Source organism: Salarias fasciatus, chromosome 14 (genome assembly GCF_902148845.1).
Source record: "Salarias fasciatus chromosome 14, fSalaFa1.1, whole genome shotgun sequence".
Taxonomy (NCBI): Eukaryota; Metazoa; Chordata; class Actinopteri; order Blenniiformes; family Blenniidae; genus Salarias; species Salarias fasciatus.
The window spans coordinates 33,800,056-33,818,050 of record NC_043758.1 but is presented as its reverse complement, the minus strand read 5'-3'; the positions used below and the strand labels follow the sequence as shown (position 1 = coordinate 33,818,050).

Below are 17,995 nucleotides of genomic sequence, written 5' to 3'. Positions count from 1 at the left end.
TCTGCCGCTGATCGTACACTGTGTGTTTATGTGTGTGTGTGTGTGTGTGTGTGTGTGTGTGTGTGTCTATGTGTGTGTTGTGCCCTTTTGCATGCTTTTATACGGTGACATAAGCTGTGGTGAAAGGATCTACACATAGACGAGGTCACGCCACATCTGTCTGTTTATTTATGTGCACAGATTTGAGTTCAGTGTATTGAAATGTGCTGCTATTCCCGGACCGACCCGGAGGGACATCGTGTGCAGGCGTTAATGTACGTTGGCGTAGCGAGGGATGAACAGCATCGGATTGAAAACATATGCACGGGTCAGATCTATGCTTTCCGCTTCCCTCCCATGCATTTGTGTGTCTTCTGCCATCCAGGGGAAGCGCCTGCCTGCGTATCTGTCGGCGGACGCCGAGGAAGGCGAGGTGTCTGACGATGACAGCGCTGACGAAATTGAGGACGACTTCAAGCTCAAGAGCAGTAACGTAAGGCGGAGGTTGCTTTTAATTAAGCGTTGCATCCTGAAAGCAATGCAATGTTTGCAATCGTGCTTGTGTTTTGCAGGCGTGATATCAGAACAGCAGGCATGACATCTGAATGAATGTAGACACAAAATGTTCTGAATAGTAAATCATATTTTAATTAATGCATTGCAAAACTGTAACGCCAACCTTTTATTAGGATTTTAGCACCATTAGATTAGAATTTTAACAATCACCTTCCACCATTCAAGAAAACAAAAATCCAAGTTTGAGATGTTACAAATGCTGCCAGTCCTGTTCTGTTTGGCTGTCTGTTGTTGCGTTGTGGCCTTCAGCCTTCTGGCTTCTACTTTCACAACAAATCCAATCAAGTCTTTAATTGAGCTTTATTTATATCACACTAATGACAACATTTCCATAAATGACTGCCTGAACCTGTAGCAGCTTCATTTGAAAATGATCCACATTAAAGAGGAGTATCTTTTAAAGATCATATCAGGCTTTGTGTTGCAAACTCACAACCGTCACTTACCCCGAGTCTGAAGCAGAGATAAACATGTTTATGTATGAAATGTACAGATCATAAACAAAATAAGCTTTTCTGTGGAAAAAGGAAAAAAAAGCCTTTCTCTTGAGAACTTAAGAATTCTAATTCTTGTAACAGATGTGCTTCTGAATTTGAGATTATATGGCAGAACAGAGAATCCACCACTATTTAGACATCATCATCTCATTCTCTACTGTATCTCTCTCTGCCTCCTATAATCAACAACAAGGCGGGCGTGACCAGGTAGACCAATCACAGGCTGACTCACTCCGGTTGTCTCTCTTGTGTCAGCTGCTAATGAATGGAAGAAAAACCACACAGGACTCCAACTACAGACAAATACAAGCCAAAACACTTCACTTCTTGTCTCGCCATTCTTTTTTACGCCTTATTGTCAGCTGCTTAAATGCACCTTGTTGTTCATCCAACAAATGTGACAAGAAAAGTCTCTTCTGAAGACAAAAACGAAGAAAAGACAGGACTCCTCCTGATCCTGCCTCCAGCGCCTTCCCCTCATACCGGCACCGTAAACACCAGTCAGCTAATGAGCTCTTAATGACGCTGTTATGCTCCATGTAATGACTGCAGCAATTGAGCAGCAGCGTTTCTGCTTGTAAAGTTTTAACAAAGCATTATTCCAACAATGGTCTGGAATAACTAACGCTCAATGACGCAGATCTAAACTTCAGGTGGAGCTCGACGGCTTCACTGGACGAGTAAAACATCGCCGACATGTTTATAGAAGCCGCTGCTGCCGGTTCACACAGATCTCTGGGTCTTACCACACAGAGGAAAGACCCTCGTGTCAGTTTCAAGATGGTTTATTTCTTTAATTGAGTATGGCAGCATTCTTCCACATTTGGCTGGAGGCACGAGGCCACAGATGCCACTTCGTGTGATCGTTACCAATTTGAGAGCGGCGGTGGTCGGTAGGTTTCTACTGATGGAAGGCTTTTTACTTAATCTCATAAATTCAGCGTGTTCTCGCAGAGATGAGCTCTCACGTAGGTCTGTTCAAGCAGAGTGTTTGCACACAGAAATATTTCCTTCTTCATTTTTTTTTCCAAAAGCAAAGAAAAAAAACATGTTTTCTCATAAAGGTCCTGATATCACTCATCGGCTTCTCTGCTGGCAGCAGATTTACCACGAGAGAGAGAGAGAGAGAGAGAGAGAGAGAGAGAGAGAGAGAGAGAGAGAGAGAGAGAGACGACTCATTCACATCCCTGCCTCTAACCCCTGGAGAAAACAAAAGACAAAGCCGTGGCAGTGCTGACCTGCAGACTCCATTCAGTTCGGTTTTATTTATATAGCGTTTATGGCAACACAGTCATCTGTGCAGTGCAAATAATATTAAAATAAAATATTGACAAAACACAAGAAATACACCAAACAGGAAGAAATGTCCATCTGATGCAGACTCGGAGGGTGACGCTGCACTTGTGTGTTATTAAGCGATAATACGATGGACACAAGTAAACAACATAGGCAGGAATCATCGATCACAAGTTTTCCAGCTCCTCATCCAGAGAGCATTGTTATCTGCTGGAAGGTACAGAGTGGAGAAACACAGATTACAGCAGAGACACACCAGGTTAATGACACTCAGGAGCGTTGCTTAATTTAAAAAAGGCTTACTCCACTCTGTACACACCCACAGACACACACACACACTCGGTACGACTCACAATCAAGCTCGCATAAACAGGGAATAAAAAGTTTACCGTCTGTATAAACCTGCAGCAGTTTAGTTTAGAAAACAGTCCAGAGTGACCTGCACCAGTGTTACATGCTGACATGATCCCATGTGTCATTCATAGAATCTGTCACATGGCTCTTTACGCCACATCGGTTCAGCTGGTGTCCGTATTGAAAGTGAATACGTGGTTTCATTTTGCAGGTTTAGAGTGTAAAGTTTAAGATATTAATCCGTCCACACCAAAACAAATAATTACAATTTAATAAAAGTAGGTTAAAGTTTATTCTTTATAATTAAGTTTTTAAAAGCGTCTTCATTCTTCCTCAGTAGGCTCCACTGCAGTTAACTGATCTCTTTTTCCGCTCCTTTACATCAAGTTTTGATGTGTTCTTGCACCAAAACGGCTCTTCTGTGAACTCCACTCTGTCCCCCTGTCGCCCAGGGCAATGGCCACCACCAGGTCGAGTCTCACATCAGGAAGAAGCTGGACTCGCTCTTGAAGGAGTCTCGGATCGGCGACAAAGAAGATTCTGACAGCTTCAGCATCAGAGCCTGCTGCGAGCGACGCACCAGGGCCTTCAGAAGAACCTGCGGCAGGTACGGCCCCCCGGCGGCGTGCTCCGCGGCGTTCAGAGCGAGGGAACACTCCTCAACAGATGAAGAGGAGGCAGTGAAAAGAGGGGAATAAACTAGGCCACGGTATTAGTCATGGAGGCTGGTGGGGCGAGTGTGTGTGTGTGTGAGTGTGTGTGTGTGTGTGTGTGTGTGTGTGTGTGGTGTAGAAAACAAAGACGAGGTTTTGCACCAGCGTCCAGATCGAACAAATCCAGCAAACAGATGAAGCCTGAGAGACAAGCGGCCTTCAGGTTTCCACCTGCATCAATCCTGAGCGTGTCAAAACAGACTGGAGGTGATGAGAAACATACAATGTCTGCAGTGTTGCTAATATTTAATGTCCCTGCTTGACTCCTGTTGCTATTTTTAGCGTCCACCGTTTCTGACAGCCTTTTAATCTAGTGGGTGTTGCGCACGGGGTTTGCCTATTCACTATATTTGACTCTTGCTTTGTTGGTGATCCCTTCGCCCCAGCTAGTCTCTGGAGCTTTTTTCGCCCCGACTGTAATTTAGCTTTTTCAGTTCCTCCCTTTTGTTATGGCACCCACTCTCCGCCCTCAGCTGTGCTCGCTTGGGCTCATGTCTCTCGCATCCCCTCCAGCGCCCGAGCTCCGGGTTTAAGTGACTCACTGGTGGCTAATGTGGGTTGTTATTAGATTCACACCAACCAGGCCCTCACATGAAGGTAAACAGCAGAAAGCAGCCTATCAATGTCTCCCCTTCTTTTTCTAGAGCTCCAAAGGGGTTCTGAAGAAATCCAGAGCAGATCCTTCATCACGACGCTCAAGCAGAAGTGAGCGTTGGTGAAAGGAGGTTTCCCCTCGTTTTATTTCGAGGCTTTTCCACATTTCTTGGCGTCTTTATCATCATTTGGCCTGATGAAGGCTGCCGGGTTAACACAAAACAGTTGTTTCACGTTTCTTAAAGGTGCATTAAAGGGAACTTAAGGCAAGATTTGTGAAAAAACTGCATGCATTTCCACTTTATTCAGTGCTAATGGTCGTGAAGCATTAAAACCTAAAACTAACAGGCCAATCCACTATCTGTCTGTTGCTTATACAGGCTGTGTGGCAAATAATTTGTTGCTGTTCGGGGTCCGAATTTCCCGCGCAATCGTGGGGATGTGACATAAATTGACGCTGTATGCGCGCTTGCCGAACAGGAAGAACATGGCCGCCGTGGACACGGACTGAAACACTGCTGGGATCAGGGGTGGGCAGTGTTGCCAACTTGGTGACTTTCTCGCTAAATCTGGCGACTTTCCAAAGCCTCTTTTCGACTTTTTTTTGTCAAAAGTAACTAGCGACAAATTCAGCGGCTTTTTCTGGTGCTCTGGAGACGTGACAGGACGTCTCCGCTGTTCTCAGCAAGCCGCGGGTGCTGCGTGAGCCTCTCCCCCGTCCCAAAGCACTCACAGGCGGCCGGTCTCAGCAGCGCTCCCTGCTGAGTTGGGGCCGATTGGAGTAAACGGCCCGGAGCTGCTCCACGGCGGCGACGGGAAAGCTCCAGCAGCCGCGGCCTGCTTCACGCGCCTCCGTGGTTATGCGGCGGGTCCCCGCGCGCTCCGCGGCCGGCACATAGCGCGTCTCCGCCCGGGAGCGGAGATCCGGAGCTGCCGCGCCGCGGCTTGCTCCACGGAGACGCGTGAAGCAGGCGGCGGCTTCCACGGGCCGAGTGGAGCTGCCCCACGGAGGCTGACGGGAGAGCTCCGGATCTCTGCCCCGGGCGGAGATGCGCTCCGTTGCCGGCCGCGGAGCGTGCAGGGACCCGCCGCATAAACACGGAGGCAGAGAGGAGCTCCGCGACTGGATTTAAAAATGAATCGTTAGATTAATCAATGCATCGAAGAACTATTTCCTAGATTAAGTCGATTACAAAAGTAATCGTTTAACGCAGCCCTATTATCAGCGTTATCTCGTGAGTCAAAAAAATAAATTAAAAAAAATAAAAATATGGACCGAAGCCGGGAAGGCACCCAATAAATATTGGATATGCGTTTGATTCATGGAGGGAACTTCAGCTGCATTTGGGAGTGAAAATGGATGCTTACAAAAATCACATAATATGCACTGTGGTCCTGCAGTAATCCGCGATGTAGTAAACAGCATGAGCATCCCTGGTGCAGCGCTGTGAAGTCGGACATTCTGTAAAATGTTTTGCACGCTCCCGGTGCTGCCTTGGCTGGTGGCTGCAGTTCCCCGCAACACCTATCGCGGCAGCACTGAGGTAAATTTTGAAAAGTTGCCTTAAGTCCCTTTAAGGAGTTTTTCAACTTTAAAAATACTTATTTTCCACCATAAATATGTTACAAATATTCTATGATGTATACATGTGCCCTGACATATTCATTGTAAGTACTGCTAACAGCGCTAAATTGTCACTTGAAAGTCACAGTGCTGGTTTGGCACCACAATTTTTTTGGGGAGAATTTGAGATGATATGACGTAATGCGCGCTCCCGCTGGCCTGATTTCCTTAAGTTTCGTTTTGTCCGCCATTACTCCACGAGACGGATCTTCCAGAAGTAAGAAAAAACTGGCTTCTAGCACTGCCACAGCTCCAGCACAGACCCCACCAGGCAAATGAAACTTAAATTTACTCGAGTGCTACTTAATGAGCGAGGAAGGAGTTCTCCTCTTCCGTGCACGTACGTGGACGCAAGCCACAGGCACGAGTGTTTCACTAAGCTGCAGTTACAACCAAGGCCTGCAGGGGCCGTTGTTTCGCATAAAAACGTGCAAACTCCTTAATGCACCTTTAAAGTCTGTAAATAATTACTACATAAGCATCGGTTCATTCGAGGCTGTCCTCCACTAGAAAACGATCACGATCCAAACACCCCCAACTTAAGAAAAAAGGTTTTTCCCAAATCTGCATGAACACAGCATTACATCCAGAGTTTTACATGTTACTAAATATCTGAAGGCTCCTCATTCACAGCTGCGACTCAGTTCTATCTTCTCTCTTTCTCATTCTATTTCCTGCTGTAATGAGGATGTATTTGTAATGTTGTGACATGTTGAGTGAACCATTCTTTGATTTAACAAGCTCTCTGACACACAGCAGTTGTAACAGTGTTAGTTTTGTAATCATAATCAGTGACTAGCGCATTCCTGTGATAGGTATTGATGTTGGAGAGACGCTGCTTTATTCCCAACAATGCTTCGATCCTCAGTTGTGGACTTGTTTGAAAGTGATTTCTTATGTGTGATCTTAATTTTAGTATCATACTTTGGACCGAACAGAAATGAATGAATCTCAGCAGCATCATTAAAATGTGGCATATCGTTTCAGTGCAGGTCGCCTTGAATGCAAATTAACAACTGCTGGCCAGATGCTCATTGCTCACTGGGTTTTTACAGATATAAGGGAAGCTTCACCGTTCCACCAGGCAGCATGTTCCTGTGAGAAAATCTGAGAGTGATCAATAAATGACATGCAGCCTGCGTAAACAGAACTGGTGAAGGCTGTAATTATACTATATATGTCCTTAAAACTAAAAAAAACATTTTTTTACTCTTGGTGAAACTGACATGAAGTCAGGAATGCTAATGCACGCCATATTTTGTGTGGAGTTATCTCCCCCTGTGGTAGGTAACAGGATTAGAATTAAATCCCAAATATGTTCTGGTGCCACGCAGCAGATCAGCGCAGGGAATCCGTGTGTTATGTATACTTTCAAATTACATATGCAGATCTGTGGCTTTCACTGACACATTTAGATTCTGTCCTCCTGCTGTAGCACGGAGAGATGCTCTGTACATTTTGTCATTCTCCTTTCCCATGGCTCTTCTTACCTTTGCTCACCCGCCTCAGTTTCCACACTCACGTCACCCTCTCGTTCTTTTACGCCTTCGTCTGTGCATATTATGCACCCTCCCACGTATATGCGTGTGTGTGTGTGTGTGTGTGTGTGTGTGTGTGTGTGTGTGTGTGTGTGTGTGTGTGCGTGCGTGTGTGCGTGCGTGCGTGCGTGCGTGCGTGTGCATGTGCGTGTGCATGCTTGCATGGGTGCGTGTCATCTGTTGGCACACAGCCTAAACCCTGTAATTATTGCAGCCCTCATCCTCTTCTCAACTCCACTTTAGGTCTAATAGGGATGCTGCTTCTCCTAAGAAAAACACACACACACACACACACACACACGCTCAAAAATACACTCCTGCTATAATTACATATGCTACACCTGAAACGCCCACCGACATGCACTCGTTCTAACTGCTGTTACAACAGCAACACTACAAAACGCACAGCAGGAAGTACTAAACGCAGTTTACTAAAGACATGCTGGAATCAACCCCTGACTACTAAAGAACCTCTGTTGTGCTAGTGTGTAGGAGTCGGCTTCATCAATGATTTATTTTTTCACCACGGACATGCAGTTGGTCCTCTGCTGCTCTTCAAATTGTTTTTCGGTGGTTAATATCGTCGTGTGTGTGTGTGTGTCTGTTCTCCAGAGGCACTCCAAGTCCAGGCTGGACCTGCCAGAGCATGGACAAGGACGACGACGGTCAGGAGAAGTCCGGGAGGGAGGCTGGAGGACAGATTAACAGGTGACCTTTGAACTGCTTCAGCGGCGCTCTGACACCCTGAGAGAGGATTGCTGGGAGCCTGAAACGGTCCAGGTCATTGGTACCGCCGTTCGCCACGTGAAGCTTCTCCAGCCATTGTTGGAAGAAACGAGGAGAATCCCGAATCATTTAAACGTGATGTGAAATAACAGCAAATCAGTAAAAAATTATATGTATTCTGTCCAGTTATTTATTCATTTCTTTTTCTGCCTTGAAGCCTTATGTAGAAATAAAAACCACTTTGCTCTGGAGCAATTAAATTAGTTATGTAGCAAAATGCTGATACCACACTATGATAATCCTGCACAATCCAGACTGCTTTCAAAAATATATATTGCTTTTCAGTTTACGGAATGTCTGACTTTTGCTTATGGTACACTAAGATTTAACATTTTCTTATACCCAAATTAATATTCCAATTATTATGATCACAGAAACCACAGATTTAAATGTTAGATTTGACCCATGATGCGCTGTTTAATGAGTGATTATTATTTTAGTTTATATACTCAATGTTTTTTTTAAATCAATTCATGCCTCATGTCTATGGCTGTACTTTGACTGTATGAGAGTAAAACGGATCTTAAAATTAAAGGTTAATTGTTGCTCCACTGAAGATTTCCACCAATATTCTCACACGTCATCATGGAGCCAAGAGCTATTTTGCCTGAGATTGACACAAACATAATGGGAATTAATATTATATTCTATCTGATGAATGTTCAATTTAAAATTGCATATGAACGTGGCCTCAAGCCAAACATAGTATGTGAAGACAAGATGTACCTGAGTCATTTTCTGCAGTTTGAAGCGAGCACACCTCTCCTTTGCACACATTGTTTTGTCCGCCGTACTCGTGCTTTTCCCTCTTTCTGTGTGAGTGAACACTGAGCCAGAAGTATGGAAATTCCTCTTTGTTTTCCTCCCACTGTCGCTGTCTGCATATAAGGCCTTTGTCTGTCTTCGCTCCTCCGGTCGGTGTTCCTGGTTGCATATTCATGTATGCACGTCCTCAGGAACTGTCACAATCCAGATCCTTCCTGCGTGCGTTTTGTCTGTGGAACTGTCTTTAGTGCTATTGCATGGGCACGGTTGTGTAATTTCTCTTGTTCTTGAAGGTCTGTGTGTGTGTGTGTGTGCATGCGTGTGTCTTGCGGTGTTCCATGTGCTCTGGTCCCCATTAAGCTTTTTGCCTTTGATGCTCTTTCCTGTGGTTTGCAAGCTGCCTCTGATGGACAATCCTTTCCATCCTGCTGTTTTTCCACCATAAACGCCTTCATGGATAAATGAGTGTGTGTGTGCCCGTCAGCCTTCATTCTCTTTTACTCTTCCAGTCTAATTAATGTACCTACATGATCTCACTTCCTATCCTATCTCCTCGGCCACAATTGTCTCATCTGGCAATTGTTTTAGGGGTGGAAGGAAGAGGAAGACGATGAAACTGAGCAGGGATCTGTCAAACATGGTGGTGTTCACCAACTCCGTTGCCTCACAGGAGTGTCTGAACGAAGGTGAAACGCCAAATCTGACACCTGCACACAAGAGAAAAAGGCAAATGTGGTCTCAGATGTCGTCTGGCGCCCTAACCCGCCTTCTTTTTTGCAGGTACTCCGGGAGACGTGCTGTCGTTCAGCGAGACCAGAGCACAATCTCTGGTCAATCACAGAACCGAACAGTTCCTGACGTTTAACCAGAGGCAGCTCTCTAGGATTTATCCCTCGGCTTATCGTATCGATTCCTCCAATTTCAATCCCCAGTTCTACTGGAATGTGGGCTGTCAGCTGGGTAAGACGTCAGCCTGTCACATTCTGAATGTTTGAAATCCAATGATTTTTGCTTCCAAAACTTGCTCATGTGACCCATTCTTCACCTCATTATTCACTGCTCACTGTAAACTGGGGTGCACAGTCGCGATCACAGTGTCCATGTTTGTGCACATCCCTTATAACGGGTGAAAATTAGCATTTTCAAAAATGAGAAATGAGCATTGTTCTTTTTATCCTCGTGTGACAGTGGCCCTCAACTACCAGACGGAGGGGAGGATGATGCAGCTCAACAGAGCCAAGTTTATGGTGAATGGAGGAATCGGTTATGTCCTCAAGCCTCCTCCCATGTGTAAAGGTAAACTGATGAAGAGGACATACCTCACTGCATTTTTTTGTGTTTGCATGAGTGAAATAAATTGTGGCCCTGAGTGTTGTAGCAGTGACACATTAAGTGAATCAGGGGATTTGGCTAAAGTAGTAACCTTCATAAAAAGACAAGTGTAAAATGACAAAATATATTTTGCTGGCAGGCAGATTGGTAAATTTAGAGTAAGCTTTTGCACGATTTTACATGAACTGTTCCCATAATTCAGTGATATTTCTCCAATTTGAAATCCTCTCAGTCATGTTATTTCGTGCCAGATTTGATGACATCCAGAGTGCGATTTGAGGTCTTCTTTCTCCATGCACCAAATGATTGCCCTGACCTTTACTCAGATTTTAAAATACATTGATGGGCTTTGTCCGCTACACTGGTGAAGTATCTTTGATATGAGGTGAGGATGTATTTTACGCCTGCGGCAATAGAAACCACCACCCCCCGGCAAATCTCACCTTGACTGCCTTGGTTCATAACAATACCCATCGCAATGGGTTTGTTGTAGACGTGCTGCTGAATGTTTAACAGGTCTGCTTTTCATGTAACGAGCACTTTGTGATGCTCATCAACAACACGCCAGATGTGTGGAGATAACCGTGATGAAGGTCGTGAGTTTTTAGAACTGACTGACGACATCAATCGAAGCTGTTACCCGGCCGTCTCTCGTTCCCCGCAGGGACCTTCAATCCGTTCAGCGACGACCCGCTTCCCGCCTACCCCAAGAAGCAGCTCATCCTCAAGATCATCAGTGGACAGCAGCTGCCCAAACCCCCAGACTCCATGCTGGGGGACCGTGGCGAGGTGAAAACACACCCAAACGCATTGTCACATCATCCATATGTATATCTACACACACGCACGCACGCACGCACACACGCTGTCATACTCGACTACTCAGACCTGCCTAACTTGCTCACAGCATAAACATAGCCGCTGTCATAAAATAAAATTTAATTCCTTTTATTGCCTTTTCTCCTCTATTAGATTATCGATCCATTTGTTGAAGTGGAGATCATTGGTTTGCCGGTCGACTGCTGCAAGGAACAGACACGCGTTGTTGATGACAATGGTGAGACACACACAAACCCACTCCGACAATATCAAGACATCCCACTGGTGTGCATTCACCGATCTGCAAAGTAATTTGTGACAGAGCTCATTTTCAGTACATTTCCACATTTATTTCTGACAGTCTGACAAAGTTTTACTTCAATTGGGAAGGCTTGGGGAATATGTTATAACCAATGATGGAAAACGAAACAGAAACAAACACGATTACAGGTTTTGTCACCTCTGTGACACTTTAAAGATTATTGTCATGAAACCTAAAGAAAACAAAATGCCAGTGCTACAGTCTCAGATGTGGCATTTGACTGAGGGTTGGGATCAAAAGTCAGATTAATTAATTAGAGGCACAAAGGAAGCAGAGCGCGGTGATCTGCCGGTGACACTCCTGACGTGTCTCCACGGATGAAGGCGCCCATCCCGGGCGGCGGAACAGCCTCCTCTGGGAAAGGTTATCTAACCCCGGGAGCCTCACTGCATTATAAGATTAAGGTGCAGATCATTGATCTTTGAAATACATCATTTGACACTCCACTACTACCAAGTGAATCTTCCTGATTTTTTTGGCTTTCAGGGTATATAATAAGAATCATGGTCTCTTGGAGGGTTGTGCTTGAATAGACTGCCAAGGCAATAAATAAAAATTCTAATAAAACTATATTGATGCTATATTTTATTTCAGGCTTTAACCCAGTGTGGGAGGAGACGCTGTCTTTTACTCTTCACATGGCCGACGTGGCTCTGGTGCGTTTCCTTGTCTGGGACCATGATCCCATCGGTCGGGACTTCATTGGTCAACGGACTGTCGCCTTCAGCAGCCTGATGCCGGGTGTGTGGACAATTCCTTTCTTTTTGTGTTTTTCACAGAGGGGGGTGGAGGTGTACAGTCGCTGCCACTTACAATCGCTGCAGTACTGCTACTTAATGCAAAGACTTCCTCACGGTTAGATGTGAACGTCCCTCCTGGCTTTGACAGTGTTATTTCTGAGGGACACATTATGTTGCGTTTGGTGAACCGTGATGTGATTGACTTGTGTAGTACTGGACCTGTGGCATGGCAGCTTATTTTTGTTATCTACGTCCATTAGAGTTGTCCCTGAACTCCTGATGCCCTCTCCTCAGGCAGCTCCGACACGATCTCCAGTTTGGGGACAGCTGTCATCTTTCTTTGACTCTTAGCTCACACGTTCGTTCCCTTCCTTTCCAACAACAGGTTACAGACATGTTTACTTGGAGGGCTTGACAGAGGCTTCCATCTTTGTGCATGTGTCAGTTCATGATGTCTACGGAAAGGTAAGCACTCCGTTTTTCTGTTGTCTAAAGTAGCATTTCTCCCAACAGCATCTTCTGTCAAAGCAATAAGGTGTTGTGGAGGTCAACAGAAAAGGAAAAAAAAAAATTCCCTCAACACATCAATCCATTGAAGCTATGCTCCTTCAATCCTTTGTCTTTCTAGTGGAGCCCTCTAGTCCTGAATCCCAGCTTTACCATAATGCACTTTCTAGGATCTAACAAGGTATATTGATGGTCCGGGTTCTGTGTGGTGCTGCATGTTAAAACAAATGCATGTGCCGTTTGTGTTCAGTCGTATTTTCCAGGACTTGTTTGTATGTGACATTAATCCACAGAGTCATGCAGTTTTTTTTTCAAGGTTTGTTTTCGTACAGAGTGTTTTTGTGTTGTGATGAATAATGATGAAATAATTATTGATGTTAAGAAACCTAACGTCCTCTTGCATCTTGTCTGCTGTGGTAACTCAAAGTGTAAGGCTGCCATCTATTGGTGATGTGTGGAAAAGCATGCAGGTGTTACATTTGTGTCTAACCAAGAACAATAAATGGCATATCTTCTCATTGTAAGAATTAACACCCTGATTTTAAACTGTAATGCCAGTTGATGATAACAAGGAATTTCTTCTTGGTTTTGCTCATTTTTTTTTTTCTTCATCTCATCTTTTTCCTGTTTTATTCCTTTTAAACGTCAGGGTCATCAACTGCGAGGCATTCGAGGCTTTTTTAATCGCTCCTCCAAGTCCTCTGTAGACACAAACGCCAGTGGGCTCAGGAAACGCTCCATCAGTGATCACCTCCTGCGGCGCACAGCCAGCGCCCCGGCGAAGGGACGGAAGAAGACCAAGATGGCCCTGTCGGAGTCCGTGGCTTCAATATCAGACCAGAGGAACTGCCCGGGTGCAGGAGCAGCAGCGGGAGCAGCAGGAGGAGCAGCAGCAGCGGCGGCGGCGGGAGCAGAGGGCTCATCAGGGAAGGAAGGAGCAATGGAGAAGCGTCTCCAGCCCAGAGCGCCGCTCATCCACAGACCCATCTCCATGCCTTTAGACAGGCTTCTGCAGGGGCAGCTGTCCCTCTGCTCCCCAGACAAGGAGCAGCAGGACATCTGTGCTGACACGGTCTTCGGTGGGTTGTGCTTTTTTTCTCGTATCAGAATTAATGATTTAATCATGTGTTTAATGATTATGCATCCATGCTAATTAAAACATTGTTGAAGAGTTCTTAGAAATAGCAGGGTTTTTGTGATGCGAAGAATTAGATGAAAATATTTCAAACTGGTTTCACCTTTAATGTTGCTTTTCTCCTGTACATTTCAGGTCAGAAACAATCAGTTATAGGGGGTAAATGGTGACACACTCCTTAATACATCGTTCTCATTGGGAACTTTTTGGTTGCAGTGTGTCATCATGCTGCTGTTTAATCTTCAGCAGGCTTTTGTATTGTTATTCTTACTAATTTTTTAATGCACTGCTTTGCATCTTGTGTAATCGCCTTACATGTCGGAGAGATGTTTTTAAGGTTTCATGAACTTATGGTTTTTTTTTTTGACAGTAAGATACAACTCAGGTAAATATCAAGTGAAACCAGAAAAAATAATGATCAGAGTTTCTTTAATCAAGTGCAAATTGTGTCTACACCCTTATTCAACCAGATAATTCTTATTTTTTAGTCTCATTGTTTGTTTTAAAACATTTATCTGATTTGTGTGCACTGAACTGGTTACAAGTCACATTAAAGGTGAATTATCTATATTTTTTCGTGTCAGGTCTCAGCTTGGATCTCGGGGTCACCACGCAGTACCTCAGCGTTTCTGTCGGAGTGTGCAGACCTTTAACATCCACTAAAATACTAACATGTCCTGAACCACAGCTATAAAATTTACTGTACTACTCAAACATCACTACAGGTGATCCATTTTTGTTTTTTAATCAATTAGTGTTTATGCTTTATGCTTTGCACACAAGTTAATATAAGGCAGTCCGTGATTGCTTTCCCTTGCTTTGCTTTCTGCTAATATGATCTAATACTCATGTTCAGTAACCATGTGAACTGACAGACGACAGTCTACTCTCCTTAATACCTTAACGTGCCTTTTCTGTCCCATCTTCATCTGTTGTGTCTCTCTATAGTAGAAAACTGACTAGGATGTTCCTGCAGGTAATCTAAAAACGCCTATTGTCTGAAGGTTGCATCGTTCAACAACATGCCAGTATTGCGTCCACCCAGTGTATTTTGTTATAAAGTGGTCTGAGAAATATATTGCTGTTTCATTCATCCCCATTTGACCAAACCAATCCCATCTGACCATCTCCTTCCTAATATGATCTTTGAAAACCTGGATTTTTCCTTTTTTTAAACCTCCACAGCCCCATTCTCCAGCTTCCCCTTCACGGTTGTCCTTGGTGATCCATTCGTCTGTGTATTGCTATTGCCTGTATTGGCTGGATTGTTAATTGTTGGCATTTGATTGTTTGTTGGCTTGGTGTTCAACATCTAATATCACACATGTCTCCCCTTATTGATCTTCTTGTTGAATTATTTGTGTTCACAGGAGGCTGTCCCTTCAACAGGCCTAGGTCTTCCTCTGTGGACGTTGTCATTGAATCGTCATTCCCCGTCCAATCAAGTATCCCTCCCTCTTCTGAACCATATAGAAATAAAGAATTTGATCAATCAGCGGAGGGTTCTTATCTGGTCATTGGTGGTGGAGAAGTCACAAAAGAAGTGGAATATGCCAATTACCAGGCTGAAGCCAACAAGACTGTGTCAACAGAAGCAGAGAAAAGTGTGTTTGTCTCGCCCACAGACAGCAGGAAAATGGGATTCGATAAACTGGAAACGTCATCAGTTAGCACGGCATTCACAGTAGCACCTTCAGTATCCTCTTCATCCTCTGCACTCTCCTCTGTGGCGCCGCTTTCTTCTGCCAACATGGACTGCGATCTGAAGAGTCCCAGCTCGATGCACGACAGCACCATCTCCAGACTCATTGACGCCGTGTCCCTAGACAATGAACAGGACACCTGTGGCTCAATCTCTGCTCTAATTGGTCAGTTTGAAAACACTGTTGACCAAAATAGTTTCCAATTATTGCACGAAAGCACTCCCTCCCGTCATTCAAATTACAGACCTACTGACCCCCAAAGTGGAAGAGTCAAGGTCTCCTCTCAAGAGCACCACTGCATCTCCTTTTAAACAACTGCTAAGTCCTCAGAAGGTAGCTCAAATAGCGAAGCGTGTGAATCATAGGATCTGTTCACCGTGCACAACAGATGCACCCACCCCAGCCCTCACTTCCAGCCCAGAGACCGCTGAGCTTGAGGAGGTTTACACCATTCTGGATGAAGAGGTGCTGTCGCCCGTATCTGTGTACAACCTGAAGAAACAGACAGTCCACGTTCAGGCAAACGCGACAGAAAGCAGGTCTTCCAGTAGCTTCAGATCGTCTCCAGCGAAAGTGGTTCAGGGTGTCGGGAATGGACACAATCTGGGCTGGGAGAATGTGGACAGAGAACGAAATGAATCCAAAGAACCCGAGGAGACGGAGGAGAGGGTGTATGAAGAGGTAAATGACCTTCCTCTAACGATACCTGAATCAGCACAGGGTGCTTCTAAAGGGTACATGAGCTCTTCTGTGAATGACTGTTACCAGTTTCTCCCTGATTCAGCAGGAAAGGTTTTTCCAGAAGTGGAGCTTAATGTAGATGAGGATCCATTGGAGCGGATGTTGGCTTCACCAGCACATGGCAGCCAGTGGGATGGGCTTACAAGTCCAACCAAACGCCATGCTATTTACCAAAATCATAGCTACACCTCTTGCTACCCCCAACAGAAACAGCCTTTATCGTACCGCAGTCCTCAACAAGAATACTCTTCACATTCACCTCATGTAGCATTTTCAGACCTTCATTCACCAGTGAATCAACCTTCCAATCTTCATCAAACCCAGCCTCCACTCCACCATCGGCTTATCAACTCAAGACCCTCGACCCATAGTCCCCTTCGTCAGAACAGCTACCCCATACCCCACTGTAACTCTGCAGCTCTTACCAACTCCAGAGACTTCAGCAGTTCCTACAAACAACAGAGGAGTTTCAGTGGGAACCAGATCTTCAAAAAATCTCTCCAAGAAAAGATGGGGTGTAAGGAAAAAGAAAAAGATCAAACAGGGTACTTCCACAATGGCTTCTCCTCCTCAGAAAGCCTCCCGGGTCAATCTGTTGCGTCTAAAAACACCTACAGAGACAGAAACCTTTATTCCCCTGCTTCAGACTCCGATGCACTGTATAGCCAGCCGGACTATGATTGCATTAGGTCCTCACCGGCCTCCCCGGTCTCTGTAAACAGCCAATCACAGAGTCAGACACAGTCGTATGCCCTGAAGCAGACGTGGCACCAAAAGGTGTCCACATCAATACAAGGCACCACACTCAGGTTGAAAGCAAATTTTCTGTCCAGTCAATTCAGGACCTTTGTCAAAACATCCTCAGTCTCCTACGGTGGACTCCACAAACCCCAGCCCCTGCAAGTCGAAGTCTCTGGGAGACCTGACATCTGAAGACATCTCCTGCAACTTTCAGAGTAAATACCACATTATCAGTCGCAGTTTCATTACCCCGCACATGAGGAAGCAGAAGAGGATGGGTTGTCACAGGGGGAGACACGTTCCAGACACAGTCCTGTGATCCACTTACAGAGCAGCTACGCAAGCTGGTCAGCCTGGAAGGGGATGACAGTGACCGAGACAGAGACAGACCACAGCCTCCCCAGGAAGCAACATACCCACACTCACACCCGCAGACGACCGGTGTAGCTCCTACTGCTCCCAGAGACGTGGATGACTCTCCCCCTCTGCTCACCCGTCGCCTGTCTTCACGGAGCCAAAGCCGGGTGCGTCACATCAATAACCGCGCACGTGAAGGCAACAAGAAGCTCTGAAGCCCCGAGCAGGGGTGGTCATCAATAGCACTGCCTCTATCGGCGGGGTTGTGTTGAGGAATAAACCAGCCTCACAGAACCCCCCAGCTAACAGACACTCCACTGGTTCTTATATAGCAGGCTACTTTGGCCAGCTGGAGGACCGGGGGCTTCCCGAAGGAGCCTGTACTTCTCTACTTTATGGAAGTGGGACCAATATGGCGACCGGTACTACACTGATGACTCGCTCCAAACTCCAAACAACTCGGCGTCAGAGCCGGAAGTTTACTTTCTGCTCAGATTATAACGCAAAATAAATAGAAAAGCAGATGATTGTTTGATTGGATGAAATATCACTGAAGTACTATGGGAGTTAATGGTCAGCCATTCTCGTTCACATATCCTTCAACAAAAAGATCTTGCTTTACAACAGTTAAATCTATGTTATTACACACTATTTTGTCAAAAAAGGTCTCTTCAAATGAAATAAAGCACCACATGTTATCTATGGTTGGATCAGACAGCATGAATTTCTGTATGAAACGTCCGCTATTCAATATTGAATGGTCTAGTCAGCTGTGTATTGTCTATATTCTGCTCGATGTGTAAATGTACCTGGGAACTTTGAGTCTTGTTTGAATGGCTTCCTGGACTGATTGTACAGACTCATTATCTTTGTCCC

The 17,995-nt window shown here is 45.2% G+C and overlaps 1 protein-coding gene and 1 pseudogene across 1 annotated transcript in view; both read left to right on the top strand.

Annotated features, from left to right (window-relative positions):
* The window catches only part of LOC115400491 (1-phosphatidylinositol 4,5-bisphosphate phosphodiesterase eta-1-like), a 65,570-nt gene extending 50,512 nt beyond the window's left edge, over positions 1-15,058 (top strand). Inside the window, 16 exon segments of the mRNA XM_030108378.1 lie at positions 365-472; positions 3,155-3,260; positions 3,263-3,309; positions 4,060-4,121; positions 7,784-7,879; positions 9,311-9,408; positions 9,503-9,682; positions 9,911-10,018; positions 10,719-10,843; positions 11,027-11,111; positions 11,790-11,936; positions 12,321-12,400; positions 12,564-12,623; positions 13,092-13,521; positions 14,526-14,553; positions 14,948-15,058. Coding sequence (XP_029964238.1) covers positions 365-472; positions 3,155-3,260; positions 3,263-3,309; positions 4,060-4,121; positions 7,784-7,879; positions 9,311-9,408; positions 9,503-9,682; positions 9,911-10,018; positions 10,719-10,843; positions 11,027-11,111; positions 11,790-11,936; positions 12,321-12,400; positions 12,564-12,623; positions 13,092-13,521; positions 14,526-14,536 — 1,743 coding nt within the window. The 3' untranslated portion in view covers positions 14,537-14,553; positions 14,948-15,058.
* Positions 15,059-15,327: 269 nt separating this feature from the next.
* LOC115400052 (uncharacterized) lies at positions 15,328-17,664 on the top strand (annotated as a pseudogene).
* Positions 17,665-17,995: the final 331 nt, after the last annotated feature.